We start from the raw sequence: 15,253 nt of genomic DNA, 5'->3' as shown, positions 1-15,253 counted from the left end.
ACATACCTGGTGCACTAACCTCCAGTGGAATTCTGCATAGTGGTATTTGGCAATTAACCTCTAATGTTAATACTGCCTCAGGCAAGAAGACCTGGGTTCTTGTGAGCAAATGTAAACAAAGTATCATGTTTCCACCATAGTTGAAAGTCTCTGATCCACTTTCAGGAGGTTAAAAGATCCAGAGGTTACTGCCACTGTACTCCAGTTCCAGCATCTGATTACAATGCCCATATACTATCTCCCTCTGGAAGGAAAGGTTCCTACTTAACTACAGGTACAGTACTGCTTTACTTCTAAAGCTGGTCTCTACAACTGGGTAGAGACAAATTTAGGTGCATCTATGCTTGTAAAGGGTGGCACTCATTTTCCTATGAGTGTAGAGCTAGGCATCTTGTGATTCCTGTGACAACCTTGTTAATGTTCCTATAGCATCCTGACTAAACATTGCTTCTAGCAAGGATGCAAAACATTTGTACCTTAATGAAACTTGTGATCTAGAGCTAGTGAATTAGACTAATACTTCATCATACATGGTCAGTGATAACACTTGCAAAATGTGTGAAATAAGATGAGTGGAATAACTTGCCAACAATATTCAGTGGATTGCAGTGGTACACAGCATAAACATGTCGCACCTTTTGAAAGATTCCCTATAAACTTGAGCTGCTACTAGTCTAAACCTGGACTTTCATCTTCCATTCATTAGTCCCCTTACTCTTTGGATCATTCTTGTATTGAAGCAGGAATCCTACACTAAACACTTGTAAATCACTGTATGCCCGCATCAATAATTATGAAGGTTTAACAAAGCTGGCTTCAAAAGTTTTCTAGAACTCTTGAAGCAAGGCTCTCATGACCATACAGAATTAAATGATGAAAGAGAAGGCCCTACCATCCATACAGGATTTAGTTTTGAATGGCCAGTATTAATACTTCAGATTTCTCTAGGACCTTTACATAGCTTCTTGTCCTTCACACTCAAATGCCTCTACTTGACAAGGTGATTAAACATACATTGGACCAATTGACACTGATGCCTAGCTGTCCTTCATGGGTAACTCTTGACAGCCATTGGAGTTTTTGATTTGCAAATCCTTGTTGCCTTATTCCCTTGACCAATGCCCAAGGGGTAGGTGCACAATTAGTTCTTTTTCTTTATCAGTAAAACCTATAAGGAGGTATCTGGTTCCAGTGGCCCTGACCATAGGATGCATGCACTCACTGATTCCCCTGCTCTGGCCAGCTCTTCAGCACTCTGATCACTAACTGAACAAGGGCTAAGGGTTTTCTGTATATTGTACCAAACCAGTGCACCTTGTAATGGGTCTCTGATACTGACTAGTTTGCAACAGCTCTCAAGGGCATAGCTCTTAAAGTGAACACAACTGGTTCTTTCTGCAGGTTGGGCATTATTCTGGGAAGCCTGGATTTAGTGTTGCAACAGGTTTACACAAGCTTTTTTAGGAGTAATTTACTAGCTAGTTGCATTTAAATCTCTGGAGGAAGTGGAGTGGTATCCACCAGCAGAAAATCTCTCCAAGGTAGACTGTATTTTGGTGAATGTGTATTTGCCATTAAACTAGTGTGTTTTTTTTTTTTTATGCAATGGTAGAGCTCTAATCAATCAAGCCTCATATCAGTACATGGTTTTAAAATATACTTCTTTACAGGCTGGAAGGGAGCAGATGATGTCCCCAAAATTGTGTCTGACTGCATTTCAAAGAAGATTGAACTTGAGGATTTAATAACATTCACACTGCCTTTTGAAAAAATCAATGAGGCCTTTGAACTTATGCATACTGGAAAGAGGTAAATATGAAATGTAACTTGACTGTCTACAACTGCTAGTTCAGAATTTTTTGCACTGAACTTTCCTAATTTAAAATGCACTCTTGTGGCTTGTCACTTGGATAACTGGTTAAATTTTTAGAGCTCTGCAGTATAGCCATGCTTTATTGTATTGCACAAGTTATGTATTCTCAAGCAGTCTGTGCAATTCTGCATCATTTGAAGCTGAGCTTTATGCTGCTACAGTCTCCTATTTAGAACTGGGAGCAAACAATCTGCAGTGTCCTACTCCCCATACTATAGGTCCTGTGAATCATGAGCCCATCTTCCCATTACATGTAACTCTGGTCCCCCACATCTGCATGTGTGGGAATGCCAGATAAATTAGCTGCACTTGCTCTAAACACTAGCATTGCATGTTTGGTTGCACTCTATTGCATTGTTGACAGTAAAAATCTGATAATGAACTTCCAAACCCTACTTCAGAAACGGTGATGCTTTTAGTGTGACTTATTTGAATCACTGAAACTGACATTGGTTATTCTGATGGTAAAAATCTTTGCACCCCTAAAACTGGCATTTTCTCATACTACATATGCATGAGCATTTCCCCTTTCCAAGCTGCTGGACTAATTTGTCTCGTTTTGTGATAACCTTGCTGCACTGAACTTGCTAGTGGCTGCATCTTTTACTGTAGTCTGAAATATTTGTATTGTGCTGCTATTGTGTATTATCTGTAGTATTTTCTAATTATATCTACTTAATCTGCTTCCATGGGATCAGACTGACTAAAGGTATCTAGTGCTAGCAGGTTGGCAAGAGGGCAATGTGACATCTACAATCGCTTATCAGGTACATGGACAGCACTTGGGTGTAAATACCCAAACAAATTAGAAAATTCTTGCTCAGCATGGTTGTCAGCAAGTAGCCTACTCCAGACACTGCAAGTAAATACAAAATGTATACTGAGCTATGAAAATCCCTTAAGCAGTGCACCAGTAGCACTTTACACACTTCCCCCAAACATGTCATGTAACTTGCCACAACTGTCCTAGTATGGTGGATGCTGGCATGCCACTCTTCAGACCTTTGGATAGAATGCTTTCTGAAGTACTACCTGGTAATCGCCCTTGTGGAGTGAATGACCTGTAAATTTCATCCTGGGGGAGAGGATTATGGTTTGTAAGTGGGCTGAAAACAGTTGTGCCACCACCATTTCTGATGCCCTATCTAGTTTGAACTGATGTGAATTGCTCACTTAATGTGGGTGGAAATGGTAGATTGCCAATATGGAGAAGCCTTTGGATGTAGACTATTGGTGACTGCAGCTGAAATTTATTGGAGAGAAATGGCAAAGGAGGCAAGCTATTGGGAGCAAATAAGGGAAAAATGATGGAATGGGAGGATGCCAAGAATTTTAGACTTCAGGTTAGAGGTTGCCTATACTCTACCAAGCCCTGATGGGGAAGGAAAAGTAGGGGGGTCCTAAATGAGAAGCACAAAGTTTCTAGTATAATCTAGCAATTAACAGAAAATGGGAGGCTGTCTCCCAAATATGCAATGAAATTTAGATTTTAGGCTTTGCCTAGAAAGGTTGGCATAGATTTCTATACCCCAAGTAGACTCAGAATTTTTCCTCAGGCAGAGAGCAAATGTTGGTGTGACTAGAAAGAAAAGGGTAATTGAACACTTTCTGGGAGTGTGGTGAATTGGACTTCAACAGTGCATCCAGCAGGGAATCTAAGATGCAGGGTGGGCAGATTGGTCTGATTCTTCTGAGCTATGATACAGAATTACCTAGGCATGGTAAGGCCTTTGTCTAATGGGGGCTGCCAAAATAATTGCAATTACTAGAAATTGGAAATCAAAATCTAAAAGTATACTAAACATGGTAAGAGATAAAACTGGAATTTTCAGAAAAGGGTAGGAGCAAACTACATAGAAAATGGGAATTGTGGGAACTACATACAAGGGAGGAATGCTCTTGGAAAGGTGGCAGGACTTAAATGAGCCATTGAAAGATTTTGTATGTTGGCAACTGGGAGTGTCAGTATGGCTTGTAATGAAAAATGCTAGGAAGTGAATTTGTGTTGTAATACAATGTTATAATGTGATTACTTTTACGTAAATGTAAATTTACCTATGTCACAAGCAGTGATTCAATAAAGTCCTAGCAGGAACATCTCTATCAATCCTTTTAACTACAAAATTTTGCAATAAAGTAATCTGTTTAGACTAGGACATGAATTCTGTATCTGAAATTCAGAAAATGTAACTTCATGTTCTGTACATGGTCGCCCATTCTTTACTGCACAGGCTGAACATGAAATGAGAAATGGCTGTATATTTGAATAACTCAAATTATCTAACTCTAACCTTGTCCTTTCTTTCCTTTAGTCTCCGAACTGTCCTGGTGTATTAAGACCTGTGAATGGAGTACAAGCTTTCTGCACAAGACCAGAGCACTTTAGCTGCTCAGCTGATTCATATGACCAGCTGAAAACTAATTCTGTAATCTACAACTCTAGTTCCATTGGCCAATGTATGTGGTTCAGCATATGTAATTGTTAATAAATATGGAAAACCTAAGTGACTTGTTTAATGTGTTGCATGACATTGACTAGTACAACCATGTGCACAAACTAATAGGGTAAACCTGACACTGCAGTGACTTGGCAATGCAAGTCCTGCCAATCTGTAGTACTAAAGAGTGGAGCTCTTTCCTTCCCCACATGATGTGGAATCAGTTGAGAAATTAACTCCTGATAAAGGTTCTTTATTCTCCATATAATAAACCCTGGTTGGCTGCTGTGGACTGGCTACTGAAATTGCTATTGGACTCCAAATTGTAAAGCTTGAGCTTTGGACAGGAAGTTTCCTGCATCTTTAATTTAATGCCACCTTAAGGTGATTAAAGTGATCAATGCAATTTGGGAGGGGGGGTGTTGGGTAAATACCAAGAAAGTATGGCTTGGGCACCAGACTTTAAACTGCAAGCTTAAACAGATTTTTTTTCAAATCAACTGAGTTTGTTTGGACATGGGCTTTTTTCTGACCAGCTTATTTTCTGGCTTAAAAGTAAGATGCAATTAGTCTGGCTTTTGCCTGTAAAGCTATTTCCTTGCTTCTATTAGCAGTAAGTCTGTGTAAAATTGATAGTAATACCTTTATCCTCATGATCCTAACTGGCATCTTTCACCTTTCTTGGTGAAATGAGTATTTACAGTAATGTTGGCCAAAAGTAATTTTGAAAGTGTTAAAAGCTAACACAAGGGAAACATTCTAGATGGAATACTTGTGGGTTAAATGTGTCTAAGGAAACTTGAAAGTCAATATTCTAAGACTATACCTGGAAGTCTTCCAAGGCTGTAGGCATAACTGAATGTTCTGGCATTGTTAGTTGTACTGGCTTGGAGACTATGCATAATTGGACTATGCCCTGACCATCATTAAGCCACAAATGTTAGTGCTCAATATTGGCTTTTTTTCTAATTGCTAAAACTTGGCAAAGTACTAACCTTTTGTGGTTTAAAACTTTTTTGGTTTGGAGACTGACTGTCCTGTAGTGCTCTCAAACTGAATAGACTAGCATTTCAGGATTTCATATCCTGAATTGTCCTGGTAAAACATGCAATTCCAAAAGCTTTGGTCAAGCCTTCTAGAATAGTACCTGGCTTTCAGTGCTTCACCTGCCTTAAATGCAACTAGTGGATTATAAGCAATGCTTGGCAAATACCAGCTTTTAACCAATTTTGCCTTCCACACTTCCTTGTCCTTTGCTAGTCAGATTTTTATGCCATCAGTCACCACTGCTGTAACTCTTCTGGTGCATGTTCATTCCTGTTGTATGGAACAGCCTTTATACTCCATGTAAGCATTTCTTACTCTAAATGTAATTTAGAGAAATGAATGGGGGAAACTGGAAATTCATCCATGAATTTCTATGCCCCTCATGGATAGGGGCAACTGGTAAATGTCCCAACCCTACTTCTGCCCACATCTGGGTTACTTGTATGCAAAATACAAGGGCTAAACTTCCATGGGAATGTAAGATTGGGTGGTAATCAGATTTGGCTTAAGATAAACCAATGAATGAAAACTGTCCGATATGGCAAAGGCCTCCTTATGCTCCTGCTTAGGGTCCTGTGGGGGAGGGATTTTGGTACAAAGTTGCTCTTTTTCCTATGGCTGAGTTGCTGTAGAGTTCTGTGATACAAAACTAGATCTTGGCCATGAGGCCTAGTAAATTGATGCATGCTGCATCTGGCAGACTTGGCCCTTCATGAACTTTACCAATACAAATTAACCTGAAATGTTGTTCATATGGACAGTAGCATTTGTCTCTGTACAGCTTGGTAGCTTAAGCTAAAGCAGTGTCCAACTGAGTAAAGCCCTCCTTAAATAGAAGGAAGAACATAACTTCCAACTTTCTCTGACAGGGGGAGAAGTCTTAACCAGATCAGCCCTTGTGGCCAACTTAATTCATTGGGTGTAAAGATGCCCTAAGAGCAAAAGTTTTAGTTTTAGCCAAACTAAATCAAAACTGTCTGTATATGGTGGCTGTCCACTTGGAAGTTCAGGCTGCAGGAGTAGTTAACCTCAGTGGTGCCTCATGGCTGTCCAGAGTAAGGTTCTCTAACATTTGGCTATGCTGCTCTGCCCCAAACTGTGCCTGAAAGTAGTTATTACTCCCCAGAAAGGGGCCTAAAGAGAGCAGGTCTAATCAGAGCAGGTAAAATAGACATGCTTTGGATCAGAGCTGGAGATCCTTCATTCACATTCTTTAGTTTCTATACTGCAAATTGTAGGAAACAAGATTTGCAATAAAGGATAAAAATCTGTATACTTAACAATCAGAATGACTGGGACTCTACTCTTTACCATGGCTTTCCAAATTCAGCATTACTGGTATAAGTGCACTGTTTACAGCAACCACATTTAAATGTACCAGTTTTTACGACTGAGCAGAGAACTACATTACATTTTTACATGTCTTTTAAACACCTTTACCTGTATATGAACTTGGGAAATTTTTTTGATCTCCCTGATAGCTTGCTAAACTTTTTTAAAATAGTCTTCACAGAATTCTTTCTAAACAGTGCTACAAAAACATTCATTAGACAGACCCTGACATCAGTACAATTGTTTCAAGTCACTGAGAATGGGGGTATATCTACTTCCCCTTCCCAAAGTTATCTTAATATCCATAAATTTCAGGGCAACCTTTCTGGATAAACATCCTTAAATGTTCATTCATCCAAAACAAATCTAACACAGGCTGCTCTTACCGACTGGCCCTTCACTACCCTTTTTCTCTACTAAAGGGTGCTCCCTACTAAAAATGAAGGGAGGGTTGCAATATGTCTTTGGTAAATTTTTGATGCATTTTTTAATTCATTCTTGTAAATCTGTACATCTAACTTTAAAATTCTCTAATACAATAAGTGAATTGAAATTCAGTTGTGGAAGAAAGTTAGTTCAACTAATCAATGATGCATGCATAATCAGAACCCTAATGCATAAATTACAGTACCTGTGTGGAGAATTAAACTTCTCTCCCATTCATAAAGTACCATTTTTGAAAAGGTGCACGAGTCACCTATGACTACACCTGCCTTTTGCTGAAATATTTTCAAAATATACATGGTTGTATTTTAAAACTAATTCTCCAATAAAATACAATCAATGCTAGTCAGACTTGCACTCTTGTATCACCTTATTAACTCTTCTCTGATTCCACATGGAATTGGTTTAGAATAATTTATCACATCCATAGTGACAAAGCATTATCTAAGGAACCCTATTCAGCCTAAAAATCCCAATTTGTCCAAGTCATAAAATGGTTTCAACTTGCAGTCAATATATACTGCTAAGTCTTGGATGGTGGCAGAAACATTTAACCTCTGGATTAATTCCATCTTTATGGACTTTAGGTATTCCAAATGCATTGGATATCCTGGGGTCAGTTTACTAGAAACTCATAGCTATTGTCAATGGCTTCCTGCATTAAATCATATAGGGCCATATAAATCTTCTGGTATGAAATGTTTACCTCATTCCTAGACACTAAATGTTGCACTGGTATAGTAAATTCAAAATTCTGCCTCCATAATCCACTTTCTCCATGATTACTAATCTACCCCCTTGTCAGTTTATTGTAACTGGTGTTACAAAGGTAATGTTTCCTATTTTAAGGTATGACTGCCACTGGAAAAAGCTTGTGTGCTTGCCAAAGCATGGACTGTTTTGCAAGAATTTCCAGCACACATGGGCACTAGCAACTGAACTGGTCTCAAAAGGTTGCAAAATTTTGCAAATTGTTAACCACACCATACAAAATGGGCAAGTGTTTCTCATGCAGGTATTTTGTTTCAAAATTTGCATGAAATTTTGATGCAGAATGAAATTCTGTGACTGTCCCACAATGTGCTACTTGGAAATGGCCAGAACTTGTGTCCCAAGAGTTCAGTTGACATCAGTATGTGTATCAAATGCATTAAATAGCAACTTAATGAAGTGAAGCTCTTGGAGTGCAATTAATCTGAAGTGAGAAACTGGTGTGGGGAGGGGGGGAGACTTCAGCCTGTCATCTTTGATGCAGATATGCTGCATTGTCTGAATATATGTTCAGGAATGAATTCAGAATAACCAATACAGCCAATGGGAGATGTGGGCCTGTGAAAGTAAACCAACATGTTCTTGCACAAGAAGCTGTCACTAAGATAAAATCACCAGAGACTTGGTGCTTTCACCTTTTACAATCCAGGCATCAGTCAAATAAAATCACAGCAGTCCCATTAATAGAAAATAGACTGACAATTTCCTGGAACATCATGCATTCATGAATAATGTACTAGTCTGACATCAGTATTGCTGGAATTGCTGCAATAACAGAATAAAATACTAAATAAAAATGTGTATATGATGAACATTAATCTCTTTACTTAAACTGATTGCATTCACTCAGGCTTGTAAGAACCTATATTTAACATGTCCCCCCAAGGTACTAGAGATGTAAATTGAATCACTAAATCCAGGTTACATCCTGGCAGTGAGTCTTATTGCCATTCATTTTACTTGATCTGCAGATAAAGGTCAACGTCACCCCCTCTTGTACTGGCCAAAATGCATATCAATACACTTGGAACATTTTGAAATTTGTATACTGTGTACAGTGTGTAAAGGGTGCTGGTACAATTAGCATTTCTAATGTCCCTGTCGTGCAATTTCCTGCTGGTCTTAATATAGAATGCAAGGCAGGGAATACAGGTGCCAATATAGACATTTTTAGTTACAATTGCAGCACCCTGGACACAAGTTCCTACCATAAGAGTCAATTGGGACATGAGGTCCATCATTAATCTAAACTATAGCTTGAACAGAAGCCACATTTATGCATCCTGGAGACAATTGTCCTTTAGTGTCAGTGTCCCTCAAATTTCTTTATTTTTGCCTCTACTGAAACAATCTTGGGCTCTGACCCTAATTTGTTTTTCAGGTCATCTAAGGCTCCCCAAATTTTCTTCATGCTCCCCTTTAAATGTGAGTTATCTTGATTAAATGGTAAAATAACATTTTTGGAGCCTTCATAATGTGTTAATATTACTGTGACCCCCTCTTAGGATGGGTAGGAACCTGGTTGCACAGTTCTTGGTTACTTAGTTGACAGTAAAATCTTAATAGGGTATCCCCTATCCTTGAACATGCCAGTGAACTTTTTTCTTAATTTCTTAACTGATCAACTTGGTACGGCCTGGCCATCTGTTCCATGACTATGGTCCTATGCTGGTGTTCAGGATGACATCTGTCAAAATGCAGTAATCTATTGGTGTAGGTCTGTTTCCTAAATATGTTGGATGATGGTTCTCCTGTACAGTCTTTTGTGAGAAGACTATCTAAATAGTTTAATTTTGGTGTAGCCTATAGGTGAACTTTAGGTACTGAGTGATGGTGGTGATGTAATGCAAAAATTGTCAGTTCAGTAGTTCCTCTCAACTTGGTAGATCATCCAAAAATCTAATACACATGTATCTTGGGTGTAAAGGGGAATAAAATACATGCCTCTTCCCATTCAGCCAAGAACAGGTTGGGTTTGGTTCAAATGTTCACTTTGTGAAACATTCTGAGAAATACTCGGCTGATATGTGGGAATCACAGTAAATAAGCTGACCATGTCAATTGCCACAAGTCCTTATCAAGCTTGACTGTTTAATTGTTCTAAGCAATGCCACGACTCAAGATGTAAACAAAATTGTTGGCCACTTGGAGAAATCCACAAATGCAGCCAGTGGTTCAGTTTTTGAACATTGAGTGGCAACAATGGGTCTAAAAGGGGGTCATTGATATTTTTGTGAATTTTAGGTATTCTGAACATTATCAGAATTCTTGGTGTCTACTTTCAAAAACTCATACTCCACTGTTAAAGTATCCTGACTTAGAGCATCAAATAAGATGTTAATCTTGGCATATGCTCTTAAGTTTTCTGAGAAACACTTGTCTTCCTCACTGAGTACAGAGTACATTCTGCGCACAGTCAATCTGCCTCATAATGACCACCCCACCACCCTTATCTGGCTTCATCACTCTGTATGCTTTGTCAGATCTGAGTGCTAACCTTTCTTCTTTGGATAAGTTGTCACAAACTACTTGCTCTTAGAATTTATCTAAATTTTTCCATACATTTCAAACAAATTCACTAAGGGGTTACAGAGAGGCAAGAATGTACTCATTCTTTTCAATGAAAATGGTTTTGTTCTACATTCTTTTTTTTCTTTAGACAAAAAAACTCAACTTGAGGCTTGACAACTTAACAGTCTAGCAATATCAGATTTGAAACTCTGAACTAAACAAAAACCTTTTTGCAAGAGGGGAAATGTGTTAATTTTTCAAAGAAAAATCATTGAGGTTATGTATAGTTCCGGTCCTAAAATTCACAATTGATGCTGTCTACTTTACTTGATCTGTTAGAAGTGGTGCTTAAATAATTGTTTGGTATTTGAAGGGGAATTTTTCTGGCAAAAATCTGGTATGGCCATGGGGGTGAAATGTGCCCAGTTTATTGTCTACCTGTTAGCTGAATGGGAAGAGGCATATTTTCTTCCCCCTTTACATCCAAGATACATGTGTATTATAGATTTCTGGATGAAGTTTTTTGCATTACATCAAGACTACCACTCAATACCTAAAGTTCACCTATAGGGTACACCAAAATGAAATTGACTAGATATTCTCACAAAAGACAACTGTACAGGAGAACTATCATCCAACATTTAGGAAACAGACCTACACCAGTACATTGCTGCATTTTGACAGTTGTCATCCTGAACACCAGCATAGGACTGTAGTCGAGGGACAGATGGCCAGGCTGTCCAGGTTGATCAGTGAGGACGAGAAGTTTTCCTTAAGTTGATTGGGATGTTCAAGGATGGGGCATACCCTATTAAGCTTTTACTGTCCACTAAAAGTATCCAGGTTCCTACCCACCCTAAGGGGGTCACAGTAATGCAAATTATGACGAAGGCTCCAAAAAATATTTTACCATTTAATCAAGATGCCTCACATTTAAAGGGGAGCATGAAAATTTGGGGAGCCTTATTAGATGACCTGAAAAACAAATTGGGGTTGAGACTAAGATTTTCAGTAGAGGCAAAAATATTAAAGAAATTTTTGAGGGACACTGACACTAAAAAGGACAATTGTCTCCAGGATGCATAAATGTGGCTTCTGTTCAAGCTGTAGATTTATTAATGATGGACCCTATGTCCAGATTGATGGTAGGAACTTGGTGTCCAGGGTGCTGCAATTTTAACGCTAAAAATGTCTATATTGCCACCTGTATTTCCTGCCTGCATGCTATATAGGCAAGATCACCAGGAAATTGCATGACAGGATTATAGAACACAACAGGGACATTAGAAATGCAAAATGTACCAGCAACCTTTACACACAGTACAGAGTATACAAATTTCAAAAAGTTCCTAATTTTGTTGATAGTTTTGGCCAGTACAAAGGGGGTGACGTTGACCTCTATTCTGCAGGTCAAGGAAACTGGCAATTAAGGCTCACTGCCAGGGTGAAACCTGGAATTAATGACTCATTTCCATCTCGAGTACATTGAAAAGAGCAAAACTGGTTTAAATATAGGATATTACAAGCCTGAGTGAATGCAAAGAGTTAGTGAAATTTTTAACTTTTTAACATGTACATGTTTTTAGTATTTTATTGCAGCAAATCCAACAAATTATTCATGAATGCATGATGTTACAGGAAATGTCAGTCTGTATTTTCTGTTAATGTGACTGCTGTGATTTTATTTGATACCTGGATTGTAAAAGGTGAACGTACTAAGTCTGGTGATTTTCTTGGTGACCGCTGCTTGTGCAAGAACACTTTGGTTTGTCTGTTTACTTTCTTACTGTATTTACCACACTGCTTCTGCATTTGTGGCTGCAGTTCATTTTGTGGCCTGAGACATGTTTCCTTGTTGGAGAGGGTAAATGTGTAATACTGTTCTGCTGCCACCTTGAGGCATGAGTTTGCAAGCACACGAGTAATGTTAGGCCATTGCATGCACATATGTTTTAACATGGGCAGTAGAAAGACTAAAAGATAACCCCTTTTATATAGATAAGCAGGAATCACCATAGTCTAGTTCATTTATCAATTTAGCATTAATTGCAAATCAGATCAAAGGTAATGAACACATATTGGATATGCTTGAGTCTTTGTAAGAATCTCAACTGGTTGTCATTGAGAAATCCCACTTTGGAAGCAAATTTTTGCCTGTTATGTTGTACTTGTACATATTTGTACTAGAGTCTTGAGTAAAAATACTGTAAATACTGGGACATATCTTACTGAATTGTGATTCTATAGGATAATCTGCATCATATAAAGCAAATACGTGTATATTTTACATAGCATCTGACATAGTACCACAGATGCTGGAAATATTTGTTCTAAAGTAACAGGATATTTGCCATTTTTTCCTGTTTCCCCCCACCCCTTTCCAAGACAAAGCTGCCTAAATAAGGACTGTCCTCAAAGGCATGGTTAGGTAAACCTCATCTATGTGACTACCTACTCTAATTGGATATTTCAAGCACAGGCCAGCTGTTCTGGTCACTGTATATTAAGATCTTGTTAAAATGAATCCCAGTTGCATACCTCAGTTGACACTAAATTTGACTTGTATTTTGCCCTGTCACTTGTAAAATTACCGAGCATTATGGTCAATGCCAGACATTTGTGCTTCGTACATCTTGTTCAGAAAATGTATGTTGATGTGAAGCCTGTTTTATTAAGTGAATTGGAGTAATGAAGTGTCCCTCACTGCAGGCCTTTCTCTCACCATTATTTTAGCTTTGTGCAGAATTCCTGAGCAAAGTTGAGATATGGCCAGGCGTAAACAAGTATAATTGTATAACTTTTTTTATGCTGAAACCAGGTCTGTGTTTTGATGGAATGGGATGTATTTTTAACATCAAAAATGACAAACTGTCATGACTTTTGTACATTAAAGTCGTCAGGCTCAGTAATGTCTTGGGCTCACACTGAATCCCATCCTACCTCTCAAAACTCATTACCCAAAACATTGTTACACAACTTATCTCTAACCATCTCAGCACTGAAGCCAGGAGAACCATAACAAAGAATGTACTCATCCCAAGACTTGAATATGGACTTCTCATACTTGCACTCCATGCTGCCCAGAACTTGCTACCTCTTCCTCTTTCAAGTTTTCTGGTGACACGACTTGAAACATGCTCATCACATCCCTATTCATCTAGATATTGGGTGTTTCTTAATCTGATCCAGACACATGACCTTATCAATTCTCTTACCATATGGCCTAGCCGACGCATGACCTTATCAATTCTCTTACCATATGGCCTAGCCACTGCACCAAGAGTACTCTGTGTCCAGCTCCAATTATAGCTCACTGCATGCTACAGGGTATCCACATTTTCCATATTTAGATGACTTGGTTATCTTTGAAGAGTCTTCAAAATATCAGGAATCTCTTGAGATCCCTTGTACAAGTTAGGATTCCATTTGAAAATTAAGTCTTTCTCGACTCCCTCACATAGGATTGTGCTGGGATGTCAGCTAGACACCTTGGTTCAAAACATTTTTCCACAGAGAAAAAAAAACTTTAGGTCCATTTCTAATGTTTTCCCACTCGTATTTAGATCACTGACATTGTAAGGGAATACCTCAAAATTTGGGGTCTCATGGTATCTGATTCTCATAATACCCCTGGTAAGACTCCAAACAAAGATGGTCGTATCTGAAATCTCTTTAGTCCCAGAATCAAGACCATTTATTTTTTGAGATCCCACTACTGGGGATTTTCATAAGAGAAATATTTTGGTGGAGATATTTTTAAATCCAGGACTCCCCTTCTCTTCCAAGACCATCTGTCACCAGAGATGTTTTGGACTTTGCTTGAGGAACAGGAAGGATAAAAGTGCAAGGGATGTGAGGGACACCAGGGGCAAATAAACATTAAGGAGATGTTTGCCCTGATCAGGACACTTGAGTCTCAAATCATCTTTAGTCCTTGGGACATCTTCATGTGGTTACAGCCATTGCCACAATCGTGGTACAACAGGCATGTAGGAATCATGCTGTGTACCCCCTTTGCAAACTAGCTGTGTCAGCTTGGAGTATAGCTTCAAAGCACAATATCACTCTACAGCCATCCTATATTCCGTCAGAGCAAAACTGTGTGGCAAACAACCTGAGGTGGATCATTACAAACCCTCACAAATGGAAACTAGATCAGGGGGTCTCCTGAGATTTCATCTATGGGAGTTCCTCAAGAAGACCTCTTTGCCTCCTTTCTGAACAATCAATTGACAAAATTCTTTTCCAGGACTCCATGCAAGAAGGCTTGGATGACAGATGCCTTTTCTTTGGAATGTTCCTGTATGCCTTTACACAAATATTCAGGGTACTTCTGAAGATTCAGCAGGAATCCCCAGAGATCATTGTGGTCACTCCCTTTGGCCCAGGCAACCATGGTTCTTCCTTTTGGAAATGGCCAGTGATAATTCTCACAATTCCTCCCAGAATGGGTAGACCCACACAAGAACATCACCCCAACATTGGTCATCTTCACTTGATTCCCTGGATGATTGGGTCTTTACTACTAGAAAAATCATACATTGGTGAATGGAAATGGTTTTCTAGTGTGTGCCAGTAACATAACCATCACCCATTCAGGGCAAGTTTTCTAAAATTTGTTATGGTCTTACTCTTCTGTCAAGGTTCAGGTTCATACATTTCAGCATGTCTGCTCATGGATCCTCCTCTTTCAAGGTAGTCTCAAGTCAAAATGCTCTTAAAAGGGGTTTCTATAAGAGGCCACCAAATACACCAGTGGCCTCTCTTTGGGATCTTAATTCTGTGTTAGAGAAGCTAACACTTAATCCATTTGAACCAGCTAATCTGACTGACTTGG

The 15,253-nt window shown here is 38.9% G+C and overlaps 2 protein-coding genes across 6 annotated transcripts in view; both read left to right on the top strand.

Moving 5' to 3' along the window:
- The window catches only part of LOC122793391 (alcohol dehydrogenase class-3-like), a 67,772-nt gene extending 63,395 nt beyond the window's left edge, over positions 1 to 4,377 (top strand). For all 4 annotated transcript variants that reach the window (XM_044061364.1, XM_044061363.1, XM_044061366.1 and 1 more), the window contains 2 exons: positions 1,671 to 1,809; positions 4,186 to 4,377. In XM_044061364.1, coding sequence (XP_043917299.1) covers positions 1,671 to 1,809; positions 4,186 to 4,210 — 164 coding nt within the window. In that variant the 3' untranslated portion in view covers positions 4,211 to 4,377. The remainder of the gene's footprint in view (positions 1 to 1,670; positions 1,810 to 4,185) is intronic.
- The window catches only part of PKD2 (polycystin 2, transient receptor potential cation channel), a 922,997-nt gene that overhangs the window by 297,739 nt on the left and 610,005 nt on the right, over positions 1 to 15,253 (top strand). The window lies entirely within an intron of this gene.

The sequence above is a fragment of the Protopterus annectens genome, chromosome 2.part0, assembly GCF_019279795.1.
Source record: "Protopterus annectens isolate FY-2018-M chromosome 2.part0, PAN1.0, whole genome shotgun sequence".
In the NCBI taxonomy this organism is placed as follows: domain Eukaryota; kingdom Metazoa; phylum Chordata; order Ceratodontiformes; family Protopteridae; genus Protopterus; species Protopterus annectens.
Note: the sequence above shows the minus strand (reverse complement) of the source record. Positions and strands in the feature narration are given on the sequence as shown.